The following is an 11,911-nucleotide window of genomic DNA, read 5'->3' as shown; positions in this document are numbered from 1 at the left end:
CAGTCACATTTATTCCCAGTAAAGTCACAGCGAATAGACATGTAACAAAATGTATCATCACATCACATATTGAACGCCACAAGTACAACACAGGATGTCTCTCTCATTGTTAACTGGCTGCTAAGTCATACAGTGAATTTCATCTAAAACAAAAAGGTTGCAGAATATTTATCCGTCACTGTGACTGTGAATATCTTCACCAAGCTGCAATAGAAAATAAATAAATAAATAACCATCATGTTCAAAAAATACCCCTTTAAAAAGTTATAAAAGAAAGAAAAGAGCAAGACTATGTGAAAGCTCACTGAGCTGAAGAATTTCCAATTCACTGATGACAAGACTGACAGGAAACAAATTTTTTTGAGAGTGACACATTTATTAACAGCTATGTAGAGCAAAGCTGTTGTGCAAAGCAGAAGATTCGACATTGTGGGTGGGTGTGACCTCATTTGGTCTCATCTTGGGTTGGAACAGTCGCACTGGAGTGTCAAATGGCAACCATCATTTCTGTGATTTGGAATTTCTTCATTTAGTACATGCAAGCATTGCCTGGAGAAATTGATTTCATGTGACGTTGGTTGCTGGTTTGGTGAGCACAATGCGGCCACAGCTGATTTAACAATCTCATTCAGAACTTTAAGAGTAAAACACATTTTTCAGCCGTATTAATTACAGTTTTTATGAAGCTCTGATTTTGTTTTTATGGATTTGACTTTAAGAGTTTAGCAGTAAAACTCGAAATGAGCCAATAAGTGATTAAAAAGCACATACAAGTCGCACACACTTTGTAAAGTGTTATATTTAACCCATTCATGCACTCATTTTTTTTTGCAGTTCAGGCTTTTCTCAGTTTTTGCTCCAGAAACGGAAATTAATCTCACACTGAATGGTGAAGAAGTGAAGCGTCGATCGTCACCACAGATTTAACCAGTAAGCTTTAATGTGACTTAACTAAGGTCAGTGCGACAGAGAAATAAAGTTTGAGTTTAATGTTTGAAACAAATAAAAGCCAAACCTAAAATCTTTTCTCTCCTTTTTTTTTTTTTGCTGATTAAAATAAGGAGAATGGGGCGTTTTAAGGTGGGATATTGGCAAAGAGGGATTGTGGTTAGTTAACGGTAAAGAGGGACGGTCCACCCAACATGCAGCAACCTGAAGATCAAAATGTACTGCAGATGGTTTAAATGAAGTCATTGCAAAGCTTCATGTTAGAGGACAGCTTGACAGCTTGTTGTGATGGCCTCATCACCCTGACCTTCTTCCCTTTTTCTTTTCGCTTTTATCGTTAAGTCCTTCTGTTGCACAGTTTTTTTATGACAGCAGAGCATGTTGGGTAAGCATGGGTCAGTGACAGTAGGTTTTAAATGCAGGCTAATGCAAAACATCCATTGTTGATAACGTCCACAGATGACTCATTAGTTGCAGCGGTGACTGATTCCACTTCCTCCTGCATAACCAACAGCTGATAGCAACATGTTTGTGAAGGTTTCTGGGTTAGAGTTACTGGGAAATGTTGGTAAAGTAACAGAGATGGAAAAACATAACAGAGTGATTCGGCATCGGCACCAGCACCAGTGCCGATGCCAGTGCCACCAGCCGCAGTAATCCACCATGATCCTTCGTAGGGAACATGTAAAAATCTCTTTTCCCGCTCAGAGAAGTGCCTCACCAGTTACCCCCCGCCCCTTTTACTTACGTCCACAGTCACCTCTCTGACCTTAAAGCTCAGGTATTTGTTGTTTAAAGCCAACAAATGGTTTGGGTTTTTGGACTTGGGGCTTCGTTGGCAGTATGTGTTGTAGGTGGTTGAGGAGATTGTTTCTGTATTTTCGAAGGTTGTTGGGATTCTGAAATGATAAACCTCTTGTTGTTGCAGCATTTAGTGACACATTTCCTGTCAGATTGCAGACAGAAAGACTAAAAAGGGAGAGCCGAGTGAAGGGGCAGTAGGGAGGAAAGGTGTGAGCGCTGTTGGAAATGTCTCATTCATCCGGTCACATGTATTCTTATTCTTATTCATTACACTCATGACCTCTGAGGTGTTTTTACACCTTCTAAACATAACCTGGGTCTAGTAGTATCAACAATATCATGACTCAATGACAGACTGCTCCCAAATTCTCAGGAGTTTACATGCATGTCCGTCACTGTCTGTAGCAATGTTGTGTCAACACAAAAACACTGCGTTGTTGTAAAATATGTGTGCGTTGCGTCGTAGCAGCGGTGTCTGAAAATGTGTTTGGAAAAATATTTCACACATAAAATATTTCTTTGACTGCTTGGGGACATTAAATGTAGAAATACATTTTTGCAGACACACGGCAAGAAGTGTGAACCCTGAAGAGGCCAAAGGGGGGAATGTGATGGATTAAAAACACAGATTTAATGTTTTTAATGTGATTGTTTTTTGTTGGTTCAAACCAAAGTGGTCTAACTTTGTGAAGGTCAGTATTTTAATGTTGAGCTCTCAGCTGTCTCCCATTTTCATCACCTGACCTCCTTCCTCCACCCACACAGCTGCACTCACTTCACCATCAGCACACAGCCGCGCTGTAACCCGTTTCTGCTCCTGATCCTGTTCAGATGACTTTGACCTTTTTGTTTTTGACCTTCCAAATGTGTGCCAGCGTAGCTCAAACGGAACGGCCTGCTTTGGCCTCCTCGTCGCTGTCTTTCTTTGGACACACCTTCTGAACCTGCATAAATGTCGAGCACGTTCATCCCCAGATGAACTTTGGAGAAGGCGTTATTATGCGACAAATGTGGGGGAGGCGTTCATGCTATTTTCAAAGCAAAAGAGTCTCTTCTTGTGCAGTTAACGTAGCGAGTCAGTCAGTCAACACCTTGGCAAATCATTCATGACATTCAGGATTATTGCTGAGTCAAACTTATTTTGGGATGAATGGGGTGAATAAGTGAAAGTAACTAATAAGTCATTTATTTTACAAATATAGTAGATGAAATGTAGCTGACACACAACCGTAACAGTGCTAATGTAAGTTAGCACAATTTTTTTTTTCTTTTTCTGCTTTCTGAAACTGAGCTTTAAACTGCCATCATTCATCCATTAATGATGGTATTTATGAGTCAGGCTTTCTTTTTCTTTTTGTAAAGGAAGGTTGGGATTCGACCAGCGTGAAGACGATATATATTTTTGTTTTTGTTAATTCCAAGAATGATGTCGTATATGTGAGAGTTTATTAGTGATTCTGCAACACAGGAGAAAAGGTGTAACATCCCTTATAAAGTTTCAGTGTCGCTGAAAGATGATCGGGTGTGTATGTGCGTGTCCATGAGGGGGAGGAAGGAAGATGAGGAAGGTGGGAGGGGGTGTTATCATCATAATCATCATCATCAGTGATCAGTACAATATAAGGAGCCGCGATGTGACATGAAAAGAGACAACAAAGAGGATTTTACTGGCTGACAACCGCGTATTCATCTGGAGCAGAAGACGTCTGTGAGTAATTCACACTTCTCCAATAATTCAATGTTTCCATACAACAGAAACGGTCGAGGGTTCAAACATTAACGCGTGGATAAGCTGTGGGTATATTTCTAATTGAAAGCTTGTGTTAACACTAGTTGACTAGCTGAACTTTCTTCTTTTTAAAATATATATATATATATATATACATCTTTAGTTGAACTGAAAATAGTCATACATAAGATCCTTAAGGATATTGATCATCAGTAAAATGAAACACTGAGCAGCACGAGTTTTTTAAGGAGTTCAAACTGAATGATAAAGGTGAAGAAGTGTGGTGGTAAATCCACAGTAGTGACGACAACAACCATCACAAGTGAAGAGAAAATGTCTTCGATGTTGTTGAAGTGACCACTTTTCTTTTTTAAAAAAAAACACACAATTTTGTCCAAGTCTCACTCTGGTTTAGGTTATGTTGTAAAAGTTGTCGCTGACTTTCTCCACCTTTCCACGGGACACGCACAGTTTCCCATTGGACTCAGTGAGACGTGCCGATGGGTCAGCTCCCCTCCAAACCACGCGGTCTTCCTCGGGTTCATTTTTCAACCAATGAGGAAAGACCTGGAGCGTACAGGACAGATGCCAACGACCAACACGATGGCAACCTCCAAACTTCTCCCACCATTGTTGTGTCAAATGTGGAAATGAGGTTTGTGGTTTCTTTTTTTTTTTTTGACACCTAAGCAAATTAAAAACTTAATTTAGTAAACACTTCCTCTTGTCTAACAGTGTGTCAGAGAGCCGGCGCTCTTCCATCTACAGCACCTTAGACCTGGTGCCACAGTTGGAAAACTACACCAGCACGCTGCCACACCAGAGGTCGAGGGGCCGACCTTCTTTGGAGGCTCTCCGCAAAACGTTTGATGTAAGTCTATGAACTTCTCACAGCCGCCTGCATCAAGTAACCTTTACGGTTCAGCAGGAAAGTCCCTTATAAGTCTGCAAGCAGTCTGTTATGGCAGATCACTGTAAAAAAACAAACAAACAAAAGAAACAAACACACGACAATAGAAATAGGAACAAATATTAAGGGTCAAAGGTCACTGGTTTCTCCAACAGTTGGGGAAGTGAAGTGCATTTCCTTCTTCCATAAAATCCCATTTTTGTCAGGAGGTGGAGCCGGGGTTGGAGGGAACACAGACCACCACCGGCTCCGTCAGCAGCCTGGTCACTGAGGAGGGACATGAAGAAGAACCAAGCCCGCAGCAGAAAGCTCCGGTTCGGTTTGGCTGGGTGACTGGAGTCATGGTGAGTGACGGTGTGCATGATTGAGTGCTGAACACACACTTTTCATAGACGCCACAGACGCACACAGACCGTCCCTTTTGCCGAACGTCACACAGATTCGCTGCATGCTGAATATCTGGGGCGTCATCCTGTTCCTCCGCCTGTCGTGGATCGTTTCTCAGGCCGGCATCTGTGAGTTCCGTTCGGGTGACAGACAGAGAAAATACATTTCTGATGAATACTGATACTGAATACTGAACTCTTGAATTCTTCCTCTCTCAGTGCTGACCTGCCTTATCATCCTTATGTCTGTGACGGTGACCTCAGTAACTGCTCTTTCCATCTCGGCCATTGCCACCAACGGACGGGTGACCTCAGGTCAGTCAACAGCTAAAGTGAAAGTACTGATTTTATCGACGGCGTTTAAACTGTTAAAATAACCGATTGGACATTTAAGACATTTAAATTCAGACAGACTGAAGCCAACATGTGTTTGTAGGCGGGGCCTATTTCATGATCTCCCGTTCTCTGGGTCCTGAAATGGGAGGACCGATTGGGATGGTGTTTTCGTTCGCCAACGCTCTGGCCTGTGCCCTCAACACCATTGGCTTTGCAGAGGTGGTCACTGATCTGATGAAGGTACTGTTTTCATTCAGGTTAAGACTTCTGGCTTTAACGTAACTCTCACACCAGGATGAAATCCAACTTGTTTGGCTTCTTATTCGTGCGCAGGAGTTTGGTGTCGTCATGGTGGACTCAGTCAATGACCTCCGTATTGTGGGTGTGATCACAGTGACTGTTCTTCTGGTCATTTCGCTGGCGGGAATGGAGTGGGAGTCCAAGGTGAGCACGTACTTGCACTGCAGACTTGTTTTCATGATTGTAGAGGCTGATGAATCTCCTCACATCTTACTTTTCGCTCTTTATCAAACTTTTTCGTGTGCGTCTCTCTTTTTCAGGCCCAGTATTTTTTCTTTGCAGTTCTTTTGGTCACTTTTTCCAACTATTTTGTGGGAACATTTATTCCTCCTGGTGAAGAGAAACAGGCCGTTGGTGTCTTTGGATACCGAAGTAAGTTCCCCCTTCCCACAACAAAATTATTTATTCATTCATTTATTTGTTTATCACATTTATTATATTACTTTTGGCATTGCTTTAGAGCATTGAAATCCTAAAAGGAAAATCACGGCAGAAAAAATAGCTTTAACACGTTTTTCCAAATTATAAAGTTATGTCATTATCAGTTTTACTATTACCTGATTTTTAATCAGATGATGGATAATTGTATGTTTCCCATCACCAGGTGACGTCATATTGACCAACCTGAAACCAGACTGGAGAGGAGCAGGAAACAACTTTTTTCAGATGTTTGCCATTTTCTTCCCTTCTGCCATCGGCATCCTGTCTGGAGCAAACATCTCAGGAGATCTCAAAGTATGAAAGAAAAAAAAAAGGAGAGCGATTTACTTACACAACACAGCAAGATGTGAATGAGTGTTTACTTGTGTATGGTTTCTCTTGAAAGGACCCCGCTGTTGCTATCCCCAAAGGCACCCTCATGGCCATTTTGTGGACAACAATAAGCTATTTAGGGATTGCTATAACAGTCGGTAAGTAATGACTTCAACACATTTTTAATTTGTGTTAACTGGATTGGTTAATTATCAGAAGAGACAGAAGTAGAGTATCATCAGCATACGGCGGCGTTTCACCAGGTTTGGTCTCAGTATGATATTTGGATGCTCCTTTTTGTTTCAGGGTCGTGTGTGTTACGGGACGCCTCTGGAAATATGACAGACATACTGATGGGGAACATCACCGATGGCTGTGTGGGTCTGGGATGTAAGCTGGGCTGGAACTTCACAGAGTGCATCGAGTCACACTCGTGTAAATACGGTCTGGCCAACAGTTCAAAGGTACGATTCATTCAGACGGAAAAGACCGACCAGTAAAATGTAAGATTTGTTGTATTAAATAAAAAGAAAGCAAGAGTGTGAAATTGAAGATTCTTCCAACCAGGTTCTGGGCCAAGTTTCAGGTCTCTCCTACCTCATCACCGCCGGTGTGTTCGCAGCCAGCTTGTCGTCTGCTCTCGGCTTTCTCGTCTCGGCTCCGAAAGTGTTTCAGGTGAGAAGTCGCAGAAAAACTACCCGATAGGTGGAGATGAAAAACAATAAAATCAATCTTTAATAAGGGAGAGAGTGGACTTATATGTTCAGCTTTATGTTCCAGTGTCTCTGCAGGGACAAAATATACCCGTACATCGAATTCTTTGCAAAGGGTTATGGGAAAAATGATGAGCCTCTCCGCGCCTATCTCCTCTGCTACCTCATTGCTGTAGCATTCATTCTCATTGGTGGGTGTAATATTAATAACACTGTCACTGTTTTAATAAGAACTGGAATTATGAATCCACATATTTAGATGTCAAATATACATTTCTGTTCTCGTAATGATGAGCGTTCACAGGTTTGCCTTTCCTTCTGTACGTCTCCAGATGTGACATTTTTGTTTTTTTTTTTTTTCTCCTTCCTGCGTCATTCCAGGTGACCTGAACATCATCGCACCGTTGATCTCCAACTTTTTCCTCTGTTCCTATGCTCTCATCAATTTCAGCTGCTTTCACGCTTCCATCACCAACTCCCCCGGTGAGTTATCTGCTCACACACGACGATACACGTGGCTTTACAAATCTGCCAGCACATCGTTACCTGTGCGTCAAATATGATCATGTTAAACTGTGCTTAAAGCCACAATGGCCACTTTGAAGTCTTCTTGAAGACACAGCTGACTTTTGATTTGACACCAATGAAAGTTCACTTTCAGTTCCGATATTAGAGCTTTTTTTTAGTGTAGATGAATCAGTTTTCAGAGACAGCTGATCTAAATTCCCCAGTTCGCCGAAAGTTCAGATACCATGTGGTAGTAATTTGTTCTCTCCCCATCACCCCTGCAGGTTGGAGGCCGTTGTTTCACTACTACAGTAAGTGGACAGCTTTGTTTGGAGCGGTGGTCTCTGTAGTCCTGATGTTCCTGCTGACGTGGTGGGCCGCGGTCATCACCTTCACCATCCTCCTCTTCCTGTTTGGATACATCAACTACAACAAGCCAAGTGAGTCAAAAAGCAGACATCATCACCTGAAGTTTAGCTCAGCTCTGACCATGTGTGTGTTTAATCCACAGAGGTAAACTGGGGATCGTCAGTCCAGGCTGGTACATACAACCTGGCTTTGTCATACTCTGCCTCTTTGTCTGGTGTGGAGGATCATGTCAAGAACTTCAGGTGGGTCACCTAAAATGTCAGTTTTAATCAGCTGACACATGATTTTAGGATAATTCATGCATTATGTCTTATTGTTGTTGAGCTCTGAGTCTAACTCTATCTTTATCACATTTGTCATTTGTTATCCTCTCATTTACATTGTGTCTCTGATGATCAGTGCTAACAGTTTCTCTGATGCCTTCCCTCAGACCTCAGTGTCTCGTTCTGACTGGGCCACCAAACCAGCGACCCGCTCTGGTCGACTTTGTCGGTTCCTTCACCAAACATATCAGCCTCATGATCTGCGGTGACATCATCACAGTTAGTAGTTCAGTCTCAGGTACTTTCATGTCTTTGGTTTGTGTGTGATGTTATCTGATGATACGGTCATTCACGTTCAGGAGCAAGACAAGCAGACTCGTGCGGCAGATGCCACAGACTGGTTGGTGAAGTGGTTGAACAAGAGGAAGGTGCGCTCCTTTTATACTCCGTTCTCTGCAGTCAGCCTCAGAGCGGGAGCTCAGCACTTGCTACAGGTACACCATCCATCATAAAACACATCTACATCCAACAATTTTCAACAAGTTTTCTCATCTCTTCGTGTGTTCATCACATATTCTCTTTCAGGAAAGTGTTTAATCATAACTGATCGCTCGTTTTATTTGATACTTTGGTCCTTTGCTAGGCTACTGGTCTCGGTAAACTGAAGCCCAACACTCTGGTTCTGGGCTTCAAGACAAACTGGAGGGAAAGTTCTCCTGAAGGCATTGATGATTACATCAACACCATATAGTACGTTGGCCACGATTGACTGTGCAAATGGTTGTTTTTGCATGAAGCTTCACAAAGCTCTGCTTTCCTAAAACTGATATGTGATCACTGTGGCCGCCTCAGTGTGATATATCACCCAATAAGTTAGCTTTTTAAGTCGCCTCTTCTCATCTCCAGTGACACCTTTGACTCCAACAACGGTCTGTGTATCTTGAGGATGATGGACGGGCTGGATATCTTTGACCAGTTTGACGGCGAAGGTTGAAACTTCATTAATTCGAGTTTAGTCTGTTTGCTTTTCTAAAATCGGACGCGGCTGTAGAATTAAAAAAAAAATGTTTTTTATGTAATGTTTTTCCGCCAGTGAACGAAAGCTTTGAGCCCGACAAATCCTTCGAAAATGACACCCAGGAGTCTCCTGAGAAGGCGTCAGGTGAGCTGGTTTATAGGACCACACAAACCAATCGATGAGATTCAGATATTTTCATGCCATGTAGATAAACTATCTGTCAGCTCTGGAATATGACACTTCACTGTTCCAGTTGATAATGTCCCGGTGAAAGACAACACTCAACAGGCGAAGACGGTGTTTCAGAACGACCAGGGGAAGAAGACCATTGACGTCTACTGGATAGCTGACGACGGAGGTGAGCCCAGAGAGAGACAGCGAAACGAGCTCAGAGCAACAGTTTGATGCTCGGCTGACTCTTCTTCTTCCCTCTGAAGGTCTGACGCTGCTGGTGCCTTACCTGCTCACCCGGAGAAAACGCTGGCACAGCAGTAAGGTCAGGGTCTTCATCGTGGGAGATGAACAGAACATGGAGGAAGGCCGCGCCGAGTACGTTTGATGAGAACATTTCTTTTTCTTTTTTTTTTTTTTTGTTGCCTTTTGTGAACATTTCAGATTGTTTTCTGATCTGTGTTGGTCACATATCACTGAAACTTTGACCATTTCTTTTAGGATGGTTGCTCTGCTGAAGAGGTTTCGTCTGGATTTTAATGACGTTATCATCATGACGGACAGCGAGAAATATCCACAGGCCAGGAAGTACGTCCACACAAATCAAAACTGATCTGGAATCTGGCTGTGTTGCGTTTGATTAAATTTCATCTCTGATCTCAACAATGAACTGGTTACTGTCTTTGTGTTCTTGCTGCTTCTCAGCCTGAACAGGTTTGCAGACAGTGTCGACCCCTTCAGGCTACACGATGAACAACAGGAAGGGGTCTCAGTTGAGGAGCTGAGACAAACAGCTCCATGGAAAATATCTGACAAAGAGTTCGAGGTCTTCAAGCCAAAGGTATATGAGTGTACATACAGCTGCAGTCCTTCATTTGCAAAACTGTCCATTTTAAACATCCTCCATCCATTTGAGTCTGCTGCTGCATTGAGTCTGTTCACTTCTGTCACAGTCTGCGAGAATAGTGAGGCTGAATGAAATCATCCGCAGGAATTCACAACATGCTGCGCTCGTGCTTGTGTGAGTACAATTTATATAATCAGTCCGATTGATTCAAGCATACGATGACTCCTCAACTTCTGTTTGATGGAAGAGTTAATTCATCATGAGCTTAACACAGGCAGCCAAAAAGCACATCATCTTTCCTGCAGGAAACAAAATGAGGCTTTGAAAGAAAGGAACCTGAAGTTCCTGAAGATGAGCGGTCCAAAATTTACAGTAGAGAGCTGTGAGAAACCAGTTCATGGTTAAAAGAAGCTCTTGATTTCAGTTATCCAAATACAAAGTTAAATCCGGTTTAGTCCATTTAGACCACAGCGTGCTCTCATTTGCCTGATGTTGTTGTGTCTGGTTTTTCCAGGAGCCTCCCTGTGCCGCACACCGACTGCCCCAGAGTCCTGTTCATGGCCTGGATGGACACACTGACCTGCGGCCTGCACTGCCCCACCGTCCTGATCCGAGGGAACCAGCAGAGCGTCCTCACTTTCTACTGTCAGTGAATCCTGTATCAGAGGAGATTTAGGCACTTAGCTTAGCCTGGGAGCAACCGATGGGGATGCCAGCAGCATCTGTGCAGCCTCTTCTACGAACGACAAAAACAATCGAATCGCTGTCTAAATCTCCTGTTGCTCTTCATTTCAATTATGACCAACAATTAGTTAAAAAAAAAAAAAAAAAGATACTGAGTATCGTATCAGGAGACTTAATCATTTATGTCAACAGTATGGAGAACATAGAAAAATACAACAGCCTATAATCTTCCCTATGATCCAAAGCTCAATGTGTCATTCTGTTCAGCCCAATAGAAATTTGTGTTCCTTGTACATATTAATTTATTTTTCTATTTTATTTTTTTTTTTATGAATCATCCTTCTGTGTATAAATGCTGTACATATTTTACATTCCCACTATCGTTTCCCCTTTATCAGCTTGAACCTCTCCAGCCTTCGATGTTGGGAATTAGTTTGTGAGCTAATGGCTCTTTCATACTGAGACTCAGGAACAACTGGAACATCAGTTCAGTAGTTAAATGAAGACATGGCAAAGCGGAGAAAGGTCCAGGCATTTGGCGGGTCAACATTTAAACTTAAAATATCTTGAAATATCTTGAAATAGACAATTACGTTATATATTATATTAAGAAAAATCTTAAAGCTATAATCTGTAATGTATAATATTCAATTCTAGCTGTCACAATCTCAAAACTGTCACTTTCTTTAGCACAGTGTTTAAAATGATGTTAATCATCGTGTTATCTTACAATAAATTATATTTTCAAGTATGAAACGTCAACTAAGGTTCTTAATTTTGGAAATTACACGCAGGGAACTGTGCGACCTGTGTATGTGTTTGTTTGGTCGTATGTTATGTAACGTGTATTCCTGCCATCAATGGCTCCTTCGCATGCGCTGACTGAGCTGTTTTATTTGAATATTCAAACTCTCACATAAAGGTGCCGAGAGGACATCAGCCAGTTTAAAATATGAGAAATTCAGTGAGCTCAATCCAAAAACAGGGAAGGATGTGCAGATGAAGCACAGTCTTAGTCAGCCTGTCTGAAGAGATAAAATATAAAATGTTCACATGTTCAGTCTGCTATTTTTAAATTGTAGTCCTTTTTTTAACATCATGAGAAATAATAGCATTTATCCTCATGCTATCTTACATCATAAACAAAAAATTTACATATTCATTTCTAAATAT

General features: G+C 41.9%; 1 protein-coding gene across 1 annotated transcript; it reads left to right on the top strand.

Moving 5' to 3' along the window:
- Positions 1 to 3,333: 3,333 nt before the first annotated feature.
- On the top strand, positions 3,334 to 10,707 carry slc12a10.1 (solute carrier family 12 member 10, tandem duplicate 1). The gene is made up of 28 exons (XM_029525829.1): positions 3,334 to 3,460; positions 3,953 to 4,136; positions 4,217 to 4,352; positions 4,598 to 4,735; positions 4,831 to 4,906; positions 4,997 to 5,092; positions 5,214 to 5,353; positions 5,447 to 5,557; positions 5,674 to 5,785; positions 6,018 to 6,148; positions 6,240 to 6,324; positions 6,473 to 6,630; positions 6,734 to 6,841; positions 6,947 to 7,070; positions 7,261 to 7,362; positions 7,671 to 7,826; positions 7,898 to 7,997; positions 8,186 to 8,297; positions 8,378 to 8,512; positions 8,662 to 8,768; positions 8,925 to 9,007; positions 9,112 to 9,180; positions 9,290 to 9,394; positions 9,474 to 9,585; positions 9,709 to 9,795; positions 9,913 to 10,048; positions 10,161 to 10,228; positions 10,569 to 10,707. The coding sequence occupies exons 2-28, from the start codon at positions 3,982 to 3,984 to the stop codon at positions 10,705 to 10,707; spliced, it is 3,081 nt and encodes a 1,026-aa protein (XP_029381689.1). The 5' UTR covers positions 3,334 to 3,460; positions 3,953 to 3,981.
- Positions 10,708 to 11,911: the final 1,204 nt, after the last annotated feature.

This window comes from Echeneis naucrates, chromosome 18 (genome assembly GCF_900963305.1).
Source record: "Echeneis naucrates chromosome 18, fEcheNa1.1, whole genome shotgun sequence".
Lineage (NCBI taxonomy): Eukaryota > Metazoa > Chordata > Actinopteri > Carangiformes > Echeneidae > Echeneis > Echeneis naucrates.
This window is presented reverse-complemented; position numbering and strand designations above follow the sequence as displayed.